Here is a 13,270-nt window from a genome sequence, read left to right as displayed (position 1 = left end):
TCAACAGCAAGACTCTGCTGTCTTTTGTTTCACTGCACACCTTTGACAGGCGATTGACTCCATTTTCTCTGTACCTTCCTACTGGCTATTCCTATCTGCAACTAGGATCTTCCATGAGCTTTCTCTTCCTAAGGCTGAAGAAACCCAGTCTTCCCAGTCTCTCCTCATACATCGTGTGCTCCCAAACCATCTTGGTGGCCCTCCGTTGGACTCGCTCCACTACATCAACCTCTCTCGTTTTGGGGAGCCCAAAACCGGGCGCAAGCTGGCTCACTGGACACAGCACTCCAAATGCTGTCTCACAGGTACCACTAGACCTGAAGGATCACTCTCCCAGACCTGCTGGCTACACTCTTGCTAGCACAGCCCAGGATGCAGTTTGCCTTTTTTTGCTACAAGAATACATTGCTGACTCCTGTTCAATTCTTGTCTACCTGAATCCCAAAATCTTTTTCTGCAAAGCTGCTCTCTAGTCAGGCTGCCCACCCCCACCTTTACCACTAGCTGGGGTTATGCCAACCCTAGGATTTTGCATTTGCCTTTGCTAAGTATCATATGGTTTCCGCTAGCCCTTTTTCTAGTCTTTTAAGGTCCCTCTGAACCACAGCACTGGTTTCTAGACTATCAACCACTTCCCCCAGGTCGGCATAGTCCACAAACTTGCTGAAGGCTGGAAGACATCCTGTCTTCCAAGTCCATTACATGGATCAGTCCCCGTGTGAAACCCTGAGAGACATTATCAGCAATCCAAGCAGGAATAGAGCACTTTCATACGCACTTGTGGCCAGAAGCATCACTATCTTGAGCAGAAAGGCGGTTGCCCTCTTCACCACCTCCTAGTCTCACATACAGCTATCATACTTGCAATACTTGCACTCAGCTCCAGCTTCATTATCAGCCTATAAAGGAGAACATTCAAGAGATGGATTTGTAAAAAGTTACTTGAGCCAGAATTTGTAGCCAGTATTTTTGTTCTGTTGAACAAAAATGACATTTCCAGAGGTCCTTAAATGTATCAGCTTAAAAAGAAGTTACCTAATTTCACAAAAAAGAAACCACACTGGATAATTTCTGCCTACCACCCCAGCATTGGGGTTTTTTGGTTTGTTTGATTTAATATAGGCATATACACACACACAAACTAAATCAAGACATCGATTTAATAATGACCAGAAACTAGCAGGCAATTTCCTATACAGTTCCCAAAATTCCTCTGTAGGCAATTCCTGTCCCAGCTATGGCAATTTTTAGTCAGTTTTTAGTTCTCAGTTTCAGATTCTAGATGTAGACTGATTTCTAGTCTCAAGTTATGAACACTTAATTTTCTAAAAAGAGAAGTATCAAAAATTTTAGGTAGTTCCTTCCTTCGCTGCACTCCATCTTTCCTCCATGTCTCCCAATAAAATTCCAAAAGCACACGACAGCTGTCCAAATCTTGACAAGCCCAAAGTAGCTTCTGCAACACTATGCATTAGAGAGATTAAGATAAAAAGAAGTTAAATTTAAGAAAGCCGTAACGAGGCAAAACCGAGAACTCATTTGTAGTCTTACAAAAACAGCTGCCACAAAGAAGGCTTTTTGGACCAGCACTCCACTTGTCTGTGAAAAGAGCATACCCACTCCAGAGTTGCGCTACTCCTTAAAGAATAACCTGGGTTCCCTCCAATAGTTCAGCACTTGAATAATTCAGTATCTAGTTTCTACTTAGACAAATATAGAAAGATCAACTGCGAAACAGGAAAATGAGATGTAACTGTTTCATGATATCATGAGACATTCAAGAAGAGAAACAAGCATTTTGTGAAATCAGGAAGAAAATACTTCTAGTAAAGTGTCAGGAAAGACAACTTTGCAGTCTTTCAGTACAAGCAGGATGCAAGTTTAAACGCGAGACACACTAAAACTTGAATTAATTAATAAAATTTAAATGTTTATTTTGACTAATCCTAAGTTACACAAAAGCATTCAGTCAATAATCCTCCACTGAAACACAACATCAATCTGTGTTTTCAGCTTTCTACAAGCTTTTCTTTCAACACATTTTTCATTAAGGAGATGAAACGTGGCCAGCACAACCACAAGTTTGGGGGTTTTTTTAGGGTTGGGGAGGTGGAACAAGATGACAGGGAGTGTTTTAAAGTATTTGGAAGGAAAGGAAAAACAGCATCTTCAGCCCTTTCAAATGTACAAGATACAATCCTAGATCATCCCGCCTCCATCATACTGATCATCCCTCCCAAAACAAAGGATCATTCACATGGAGTAGTTCACCTCTGCTCCAGCAGCAAACACACTCATCACTAAGTGACAACACTTCTCCTTCCTCTCTCTCTCTCTCGCACTTGGGTTCCACCAGCTACAATCAGACAACCAGCTAGATTCTGCCCAAGAAGTAAGATCTTTCCCTTCCACTCCTACGAAAACTTTTCAATTCAGTTTAGCAAGCAAAATGCCCACAAAAGGCACTGCATGACATCTATCAGATGGCTGCCCTGTCAGGAAAACCTAACCATTCTGAAAGCACTCATCTTGTAATCATTCTCCTTAATGCCAGGAAAACACTTTACCTCCTCACCTTCAAATCAGAAAGAGATCAAAGGGGCATTTTAAAAAAGTGTAATTAAGACTAAAAACATTCAACAACAGCTTGACAGCTCTGAACATTCACCCCAAAAAACTGAATTATGCGACTTGTCCCATATTGTTCCCTGTCATTTCGTATCCATATGCAGCCAGCTGTCCAGCCACATATGCACCATCTGAATGACTGTGAGAACATCCCCATGTACGAATCCAGATTCTCTGAGCACCAGGAATAACGCTGATAAGTAAAAATTAACGAAGAAGTTAAAAGAGGAACACGCTTCCCCGTCAGGGCCACTGAACAGACTCAATTAATTGTAATTCTTCAACTATAAAATAAGCAACACAAACAATAACGACTCCAAAACAGGCAGGGAAAAACATTATAATTATGTGAGTTTAGTGGAGCGGGTAATAGATCTGGCTGGGATAGAGTTAACTTTCTCCACAGCTACCTGTATGATGCTGTGTTTTGTATTTATGACTAAAACAGTGTTGACAACACACCCGTGTTTTAGCTATTGTGGAACAGTGCTTGCACAGCATCAAAACCTGCTGTTGCCCACCGTGCTCCACCCCGCCACAAGCAGGCTGGAGATGGACAAGAGGCTGGGAGGGAACATGGACAGAATAGCTGACCCAAACTGACCAAAAGGATAATCCATACCAGATGACATCATGCTCAGCAATAAAAACTGGCGGTTTGGTCCTCCCAAACTAACCATTGTTCTGAGACTGATTGGGCATCAGTCTGCTTGTGGGAGGTGGTGAGCAATTGCTTTTGCATCCCTTGAAGTTTATCCTTACTCTTGCCTTCACTTAAACTGTCTTTACCCCAACCCACAAGTTTTCTCGCTTTTGCTCTTCCAGTTAGCTCCCTCAGCCTACTGAGAGGAGGGCTGAGCAAGTGGCTGGGTGGCTGCTCAGTTGTTGGCCAGGGTCAAGCCACCACAAGTGGCAAGAAAAGAGTTTTAGAATGGAGAATGTACAAGAGCTGTAGGATAAGAAGAGATTCAGTACGCTGCAGTTGTATTGAAAAAAAACAAACCAAACAACTCACTTTCTGAAAATTATCATTTAACAAGGGATCTTCAAGTGACTGCACTGAAATGAGGCCACCAGCAAACAGTTAGAGCTAAACTGCAGCCTTTTGATATTATGGCACTCATTGACCGGAGTTCCCTCCATACAAGGCACCTTTATAAATTCTTAACTTAAGCCTGCCACCAGCCACACTAACGTCTGAAAGCTCATACCCCAACCTTTCTGGGCTACAGAAGCAGCATGGCAGATGTGCACCATGGAGCTGGCACACACAATGGTTTAAGAACCAACAAAAAATTCTGCAAGAAGCTCTCACTGAAACTCCTGGGATAACTGTGCCAATGAGCTAAAGATGCCAGTACAAGAACAACAGACATCCTGCAACACCATCCTTTGCCCTGCCCACATCTTTTCTCTTTTCTCCTCCCCCACGCTTCTTTTTTTAAAGCTACTTCCCCTAGCTAGAAACAAAAAATTGTTGATGGCACATTAATGATCATTAGACATGTGCAACACGTGTTGCACATGTACAATGTATTTAGCGTTCCTACTGTCTAAACAACGTACATTCAATGTGCATTCTTGGGTCAAAAACACTAAAATACAGCCTGTTAAATAACATACAGTATTCTCCTGAATACTTCGGAGAACGGAGTGCTAGTGTCAAGTATCTATAAGCCACCGGTTCGGCTGTACACACACTCCTGGCAGAATGGGGCTTCACATAAAGGTGGACTGTTATGCTTATAAAAATCTCTTTTGAACACTAATGAGAAACCAAAATCAAATTTCCTGCACATTCCAGACATACTTTATTTCCACCTTTATAATGCAGGGAAATTTCATCCACCAGCTCAAAATTAAGGGCGGGGGGGAGGGGGAGCAGGGGGTGGCACCAACCAAAATCCAGATCTCGGAAATGCAGTAGAAACTAGAATCGATAACTGAGTTCATTTATACTTTCATCAATTCCACTGCAGCAGAAAGTTGATTCTGCTCTTAGGGGAATCACAAGAAGGAAAAACACAAAAGATACGTTCCATAGTTACAGCATACGATTTCCACTGAAATAAAACAGTAAGTTCAAAAGAAGTCTCACTATGTCACTTGCAGGAGGATGTACAAACAACAAGCACAGCCTTTGGAAATCCCAGGTTCCAGAAGCCAGGTGGAAAGACTGAAGCAAGGAAGATGTACCCTTGGTGGAAGAGGGTCAGGTCAGGGAATACTTCAGCAAACTGGACATACCTAAGTCCCTGGGCCCTGATGGGATGCACCCACAAGAAAGACAGTCCAACAAAGGGCCATGAAGATGGTTAAGGGACTGGAGCATCTCTCCCCTAAGAGGAGAGGCTGAGAGAGCTGGCACTGTTCAGCCTGCAAGAGAAAGGCTCGGGGGAAGCTCATCAATGGATATTAAATACCTGAAGGGAGGGTCCAAAGAGGACAGACACAGGCTCTTTTCAGCAGTGCCCAGTGAGAGGCCAGGAGGCAATGGGCACAAACTGAAACACGGGGTCCCTCTGAACATCAGGAAACACTTTTTGACTGTGAGGGTGACTGAGCGCTGGCACAGGTTGCCCAAGGAGGTGGTGGAATCTCCCTCTTTAGAGATATTCAAAAACTAGCTAGGCACGGTCCTGGCCACCTGGCTGTAGGTGGCCCTGCTTCAGCAGGGGCTTTGCAGAAGATGACCTCCAGAGGTCCCTTCCAGCCTCAAGCCTTTCGTGAGTCTCAGGATTTTATTCTTATTTCTCATTCCAGATGGCACAAGGCTACTCCAGGACTGCATTTTGAAGAGCTCAGCTTCTATTTAGGTAATTAAGGTGAAGCAGACAATTTTTCAGAAATGTTTTACACATACAAGCTGAAGTAACAGGAACCATTTTTCCAGTCTGATTACTCCATTAATCAATATCTCCGTCATAACTGATTTCTAGAGAAAGTTTGTCTAGGACAAGAAATCTGCTCAGGATTTATTGTTCATTATCACTACATTTTATAAACACTATTTTACTCATTTTTATCTTGTATTCAAATTTTACACTATGAGATAATGAGAACTTCCACCTTATTTTTAGAAGCTGACAGTGCACACAAGATATGAGCAAAGCAACAAGATAGGGTTGATGGAAGAATTTACCTGTCACTTGGGGGATCATCGTCTGCCCGAGTATTTTTTTGTGAATTGCGTTGTCGCACTTTTGGAAAAACGTTCTTTCTTACAAACTGCCGATCACGTGGCTTCAAATCTTCTGCTGACACAGTATCATCAATATCTTCAAGCACTGGTTCACAGGCATCAGGCATCTTCAAGAAGCATTAGAGAAGACTGATATTAGCAAGCATTTGAATACAAAGCCAAGGCCTAGTATCTACTGCATATGTTCTCATAAAGAAAAGTCAGATGTATTTCTACATATACCTGCGATAGATCATATAGATGAGGGAAGGTGAGCACATAAAAACAATCAACTATCCAGAGATATTTCCTGAGGCCCTCTTCCCCAGAGATCTCAAACACAGGCAGGGAGAAAGCCACAAACCATAGAGAGGGTTGTTTGGGTTTTTTTTAATAATCTGTACCTTGCCATCTTCTAACTCAAAAACCCTGCAGCTCCTCTGACGTGACATATCCACGATACAAGTATTCTTAACCATGTCAGGCAGCACAGTGGAATAATGAGTTCATGTTATGCGACAGATACGCTTCCACTCACATCACAGAAGAATGAAAGACACAGCATTCAAGCGCCTCCTTCAGAGGTTGTTCTGGCTCTTTTATTTGTGTGCTGAAAACAGGTGCACAGTATTTCAATGTCTTCATAGTCAGAGAAATCATAGAAAAGAAAAGAAACCAAACTATTCCTAGAATTCCTGATCCCACAGGACTTTCATCTGAATTACTTCATTCATTAGGACAGCAAAATAAAAATTCCTGTCCTCAGGAACAAGGTGTTAAACAACTACACCTAGCTAACATCAAATAGCTAATTATCCTCTGGCTCATATAATACACGAGAAAAATCATTAAAATCTATTTATATTTTCCACAAGAAAGTAAATATACACGCATCTATAGCTCCCAGCAGATCTCAAGATCCAGATCAGTTTTCAGGAAAGGAAAAAAAAGTTATTTACTAAAGGAGCCTGTAAAAAAAAAAAGCTATGCATTAATTACACGCCTCACACTGGGCTGTGTGTAATTCTTCATCAGAATAATGTCTGATTTAGCATTGCAAACTTGGTTTTGTACATGTCTCAACAGTTTACTAAGGAAATCACACAGGGGCATTTCACAGAGTTTACAGGGAAAACACAACACTTTCCTAACTGGCAGTGAAGAACAAAAGAAACAAGGCTTTAATTTCTTTAAAACCAGATTTCAGGAACAGAAAGCTCAGGCTACTGGCAACACCTCAAAGTATTTTGTACAAACTGAATTACTCAAGGACATAAGAAGTTAAACACCTGTGCATTTTCCCCAGTGGGAGTCCTTCAGTCAATCTTGCAAAGTACACTTCAAAATAAAACTTCATATAACTTTTATAACATTTAACTTAAGAAGGAATATGATGATGTCACAAAGAGGATGCATCTGACAAAGACATAGAAGCGTTTAGCATTCTTCTAGATGAAAAATCCCAGGATCTCTAAAAAGGCCACAAAGGATGAACCAAAATAAAAAGCTGTGGAAAGTCTAGCAATAAAGAATATTGGGGGGGGTGGGGGGGGGGCAACATCTCTTACACTACTTTATACTGTTGTAAATATTCTGATTTTTTACATCAAAATATGATTATATACTTTATACCACTAACAGTGTGTACAAACAGGTAAAGTTATCAACTCAATACAGGGAAGGAAAAAGTTTTGATTTGTTGTTTTTTCTCTCTTCCAGAAAAATACCTGCTATAATGGAGCAGCTGCAAAACAAAGAAGCTTAGTTTATTTCCGTGGCCCACAAAAGAACGAATACAGCCAAAAGAAAAGTCATACCTTTTGAAGCAAGGTCTAAATCCTCTTGGAGAATAATCCTGGGGAAAAAAAAGAACAAAAAGACATGGCAGGAACGAGCAGAACTGGTGGACAGAGAACCACGAGGTGGAGGGGGGAGGGGAAAGTGGAGGAAGAGGGGGGAGGGGGAGCGAGAGGGGGGAGGGGGAGCGAGAGGGGGGAGGGGGAGCGAGAGGGGGGAGGGGGAGCGAGAGGGGGGAGGGGGGAGGGAGAGGGGGAAGGTGGAGGGAGAGGGGGGAGGAGAAGGGGGAGAGAGAACGGGGGAGAGAGAAGGGGGGAGAGGAGGGGGAGGGAGAAGGGGGGAGAAGGGGGGAGAAGGTGGGAGGGGGCCTCAACGGGGAGCCCCGGCTCTCACCCCGCCGGGCCCCGCACGCCCTCAGCAGGGCTCCGCCATCGCGGCCGCCGCGCCCCGCCTCAAGCCCCCGCGCGCGCGCAGCAGCGCCGCGACGGCGGTCGGCAGCGGCCAAACCGGTGCACGCGCTCTGGGACGCAGCCTCGCGAGAGAGAGCGCGGCTGCGCCGCCCGGCGGGGTGGGCAGCGGCAGCGGCGCGGCAGCGCGGGCCTGCCCGTCCCGCTGCGCGACCGCCGAGGGGTTTGTCCGCCGGGCCGGCGCTCCCGCTCCTTTCGCCGGTGGAGTGCCGTACGTGGGGGAAGAGCAGAGCTGAGGCCTGGCCGGAGCGGGGCGGGGGAGGGCGCGGCGGGCGCTAGGGCCGTAGGAGCCCTCACGGCTGCTCCCGTGGCCGCGGCGCCGGGCCGCCGTGCTGGGAGCGTCAGCTGTGGCGAGGGGGAAGGGGAAGTCGTGGAGCTGGAGAGGGGGTGTCCTCCGGCGCTGCCATGGGGTGTCCTCCGGCGCTGCGCCGTGGCTGGGTTTGCAGCGCAGATCACCGGCGCCGGGGCATCTGCCGAGCGCCAAGGCCACGCGTCCTCCGCGCTTCGTTTCTCCGCATCCTTGGAGACTCACCTCCGTTTTGAGTGAAAACTAGGTCCGGCAGTAAAAGCCAGTTAAAGCACTTGGATTCGGAAGTTTCCGCGTAATGACGAGCTATTGATGCCTGCCATGCCCACAGCCCTTTTCTTTTTAATCGCTCATTTCCTCAAAATACAATGCTGGTAGCAGCTTTTCTGTTCAGTCAGTTTGATACCAAAGGCTTAAACAAATTAGTGAGCATACAAAAACAGACCCCTTTGTGCAAACTTTGTACAGATGAGTTAAGACGATGCTGCCTCACACAAACTGAAATATGCATTCGTTTTCCTGGAAACAGGCTGGCTGTGGCCATTAGCTCTATCGGGTTATGTTAACGGTGTCTACCTGGAGACAAAAGTATACGGAGATCGAGCACCTGATACAGCCTCTGGGTCTCCTGATAATGGCTGATACACAAACTTGAGACTTGGCCAAACAGCAAAGTCAGTGAAATGCCCCAAATGGGCGCCCTAAGGCTGACCTACCTCATTAGAATGCTAAAAACCACCCCTCCGAGCTAGAAAAGCCCCCAACCCAAATAAGCCCCCTGCTCTCTGGGCATGGGTAGTGCATTCAAAGAGAACTGTATCCTTAAGATGCAGTAAGAAAGATCCTAACCACTAGTTAGCTAAAGGGTGGGACCAGGAGGCGTAACTAACTTTGTTAACTGTTTAAATACCTGTCATGATTTCAACTGGGTGTGCATTCTAGGAGGAAGGATCCCCCATGCACCCAGCGCTGCAATAAACCAATGTCGGCTTTCTAAACTATCATTTGGTTTGGAGAGTTTTCTTGGTTACGATTTTCTGTAACAAGTTTGGAAGTTGTTGGTCCAAGTATTTAATATTAGATGGCTAAAGTTTCTGGCATTGTTTCCCGCCAATATAGGGCTAGTAGCAACTTTTCTGATTAATGTTTTGGAAGCCATGAGTCTGGCTGTGGATGGGTAAAGCCAGGGCTCTGAGCAGACAGATTGTTAAAGGTACTGCTTCCTTCTTGATCAGCGTGTTCTAGAGGGCAAGCATAATGCTATTGCTTTTTTTATATACACAGTTAACCTAAAAAGATTATTGATACTGCCTCTTTAACATATTTATTTTATTTTGGGGTAGCCTGCTTTGGGGTGTAAAAATCACCATTTCTTGTAATTGTGTTTCAAACATGAAGTTTCTCTCTTTAGAAGGAGCCTTTGGAATCATGATTTTATTCTCCAGATAGCAGATGATGGTCTCCCTCGAACTGGAGGAAGAGTGAATGAACGCCCTGAGCGTATTCCATGCTAGGCCTATCGGTGTGCCAGCAGGTAAAACTTGGCAACTTCTACCTGTGATATCGCTTCCCCTCCCTCTCCTTTTTCTTAAAAACTGGGTCTCACTTTATGTCACACTGACCTGACAATGTTCACAGGCAAAAAAGGGATAACAATCAGAACAAAGTAACAGAGATTTGAAGAGGAAAAACTGGGACAGAAAGTAACAAGCACTTAATTTAAATCAATCTTTAAGAACAAATCATTCTAGGCAGGACTGAGCACTATTAATATCACCCTGGCCTCATGATAGAGTCATCCTTACAGCTTAAGATACATTTGCCTTTGTGATTGGTCTTTGTTTAAGCACACAAGTACTTTCCAGAGGTACTCTCAGTGGGACTGAGTGATGTGTAATTCATTATTTTTGCAGCATTTTTAGCCCAGAAGAAAATGGAGGAAAACATCTTAACATCAGTAGCTGCATTGATCTGCTCTAGACAGCCTCCTTCATAGTACGGGGTAAGTAGTCCTTGGTATGTCAGTAACGACAATCAGTATTATAACTGCTTCCTGATAAGGTTAGCGAGTCCCTTCCTTCTCCTTTTCAGTTTTCTAGGTATTTCATATGCAGTCCTTGAATTCAACTTCTCTGTTCTGGGAGCACGGCACTGCACTACCCCCCAGTTATCTCGACTAGCCAAGTGTTACCGCTCTGGTTAAACAAAACTGGGCTGACATCAGTGCTGTTTTATGGTTGACTGAAAAAAGCAAAGCACAGATAGCCTGCTAGACATATCCAAAAATCTCCCGATGGCCGAGACTGACAAAACACCACTCGTGAAGGGGAGGCAGTGAGCTCCAAGAGCAGCTCCCAGGCAGGAATAACCTGTGAGTCCCATACCTAGTGACATAAACAGGCCGTGCTGATCAGTTTCAGCATGATCCGGCAGAGTCCTTACTTTGTCCCGCTGCCAAGAATTCATAATATCAAGCAGCCCTTGTGCCAGCACAGTCCTGTTCAGTCCTAGGATGTGGCCACAACATGGAAGACACCCTTTAAGTGCTTTTGAAGCTCACAAATCTGAATTGCTTTGTAGCATATTCGTAATACATCAAGCTGCACACAGACTGCTGGTAGTGCAGCAGGTAGCAAGGGAAGCAGATGATTCCCTACCATCTCTCGACCGCAGGAAGAAAGCTTCTCTATACCCACCTGGGAAAACTGCTCTTGAAGAGACAGCAGCTGGCAATACCAGTTCCAGTACTGGCCTTCTATAGACGGGCAATATACATGCTCCAGTTCCTTGAATGTCCAAAGAAGAGCTTTAGAATACATGCTTTCCAAGTTGCCGGCATACCGTACTTCCTGCTGAAGAGGGGTGGTAGGCTCGGAGACACCGTTTGAAGTCATTCCAGGTTTTTGCAGGAGTTGGAAAATACAAAAACTACTAGGAAAATAAAATACAAACCTCAGTTTTAGCTCATGGTTAGTAGAAGAGAACATCCTTAGTTGTTTTAGAGCATCTCAACCACTGTCCTTAGGGAAGGGAAACAGCCAGGGAAGTGAGGGCCCAATTTTTCCATGACAACCTTCTTCTCAGATAACTAACATGCAGTTCTGGGTGGAAAAGTAAGTGGGAAGGCATGCAGGAAAAATATGGGGAATCCTAAGATTCCTCTTAGGAGAGTCCTGATTCCAAGATAGAAGAAACTGGATTCCTTCTTCTATTCCTGCAATTTAGGAGAATTTGGCTGGTCGTTTGTCAGCACCATTCAGCGCCCTTCAGAATTGAGAGCAACCCATTTTTTTCTGTTAGATGTGCCACTTTCTCCCTGTCAAGTTTTAGAAAGAAAAAAGTGGGTAAAGAAGCTCCTGAACGTAACAAAGGCAAAGCATTCTGTTGGTCTTTGCTCAGCTGTAGAGTAATATCCAGGCAGCTTTTCCCTCAGCAAGGAAAGGAAAATGGGGAGATGAATTCTATTTGTTTATGCTTTAGTTACTACCACTCCATGACTTTGCTATAGCTGCTCTTGGTTCACTTAACCTTGAGAATTGTTGGCTCCAGGAACACCAATGGCATGGTGCATTAGCTGTGTTACACACAGGAAAAAATCAGCGTATACTGCTAAATTTGGTGCTTCTAAACATGTAGCAATGTCTCATGCCAGAAAAAGTACCCTACATATCTTTCGTACTTTCTTTCTACAACAAAAATGTCCATGTCTGCATCAAGACAGTGGTGTAACTGACTCTTTCAGGTATAAGTCAAAAAAGAATAGAAAGTGATGGTGTCTGTCATTTGTAGGTGGACAAGTTCTCACTGTAGGTTCAAGGGCAGGAACACCGCCCCCCCCCCCCCCCCCTTTTTTTTTTTTAAACTCCTCTCCTGTGTGTAAAGGAGCATGTAGCTGCCTATCATTCAGGCCAGTTTTGCCCGATTTCTCAGAATTCCTTTCCATCTGCTGGCAGCCAAGGAATGCAGCGCATACGGGCCCCAATAAAGCCTCCCTGAAAGTAATATTTGTACGCTGAATAATGTTGAGGTACACTGCGCTAGCTCAGGGGAGCAGAACTAAGTAGTTGAACGGGCTGGTTTTTTCCTCCTGCAACTCAGCACATCCCAAGTTTACAAAGCAGCTACAGAAAGCAGAGAGAAAACGACAGGAGAAGTGGCAATCAGTAGCAGATTCTAAGGGCGAATAAAGAAGTGCTTATGGCAGCTGTGGAACAGAGAAACTGCAAACAGGCCAGGGAGCTATGACAGCCAGGACAGAAAGAGGACATTTATTGCTGTCTCTGCTTCAAAGGGAGAGCACAGTCCTCTAGCCCTCCGTTACTCTTTATTGGAAATGTAGAAGAACAGAGGATCTTCTCTAACCTTCCTTTCGGTACTGCTGGGTGCAGAAGTCAGAGTAGGGACAAGTGCATAAAGGGCTGAAATAGTAGCCTTCTCCTTGTGTGCGTAGAAGATGCAAGACAGATACAACTTGCTCAGAAGCGTAACATTTAAGCAAACAACCATATTACTGTGATTTTATTATCCTGATAGTTTTTTTTTTCTTTTACTAGTTGATGGCCATGCATCTAGAATGGTGGCAGCACCAAGACCAGAAAGGGAGTACAAGTTTGTAAATGCATGTCTGGTGCAAGAGACTGCTGGAGATGACTCAGGTAACCAGAACTCGTTCTTTTCAAGGCTCCTATTAGGAGACTTCTGGAGAATTATCAGTAGGAAGGTTAAAGAGTTCCTCAACGATCGCTTTCATGTCATTTAATCCTAGAATAACCCAATTTCTATGAAGTTTGCAAGAAGTCTGTTCATAATTCATGTGGGGGGATAAATAAAAATAAACCTGTGTTATCCCAACCTCTGGATCTCCTACTATGTCTCTTTCCACGTGTCTTT

The 13,270-nt window shown here is 44.5% G+C and overlaps 1 protein-coding gene and 1 long non-coding RNA gene across 5 annotated transcripts in view; one reads left to right on the top strand and one right to left on the bottom strand.

The window, feature by feature from the left end:
• Window positions 1–8,037, bottom strand: part of LOC132321721 (F-box only protein 15-like) — a 43,183-nt gene extending 35,146 nt beyond the window's left edge. For 3 of the 4 annotated variants that reach the window (XR_009484855.1, XM_059835166.1, XM_059835167.1), the window contains exons 1-3: window positions 8,000–8,037; window positions 7,627–7,664; window positions 5,771–5,937 (exon numbers count right to left, since the gene is read on the bottom strand). Coding sequence is in view for 2 of the 4 variants with exons in the window: in XM_059835166.1 (XP_059691149.1) it covers window positions 5,771–5,937 (167 nt within the window). In the remaining 2 variants the exon portion in view is untranslated. Of the gene's footprint in view, window positions 1–778; window positions 900–5,770; window positions 5,938–7,626; window positions 7,665–7,999 lie in introns of those variants that run through there. The other variant, XR_009484856.1, reaches the window with a different exon arrangement.
• A 168-nt stretch (window positions 8,038–8,205) lies between these two features.
• LOC132321722 (uncharacterized) lies at window positions 8,206–13,249 on the top strand. Its single transcript, XR_009484857.1, has 4 exons — window positions 8,206–8,284; window positions 9,792–9,914; window positions 10,294–10,382; window positions 12,934–13,249. It is a non-coding gene; the product is annotated as an uncharacterized LOC132321722 (long non-coding RNA).
• The last annotated feature ends 21 nt before the right edge of the window (window positions 13,250–13,270 follow it).

The sequence above is a fragment of the Gavia stellata genome, unplaced genomic scaffold (assembly GCF_030936135.1).
Source record: "Gavia stellata isolate bGavSte3 unplaced genomic scaffold, bGavSte3.hap2 HAP2_SCAFFOLD_44, whole genome shotgun sequence".
In the NCBI taxonomy this organism is placed as follows: Eukaryota; Metazoa; Chordata; class Aves; order Gaviiformes; family Gaviidae; genus Gavia; species Gavia stellata.
The sequence above is the reverse complement of the archived record's forward strand: the minus strand, read 5'-3'. Positions and strand labels throughout refer to the sequence as shown.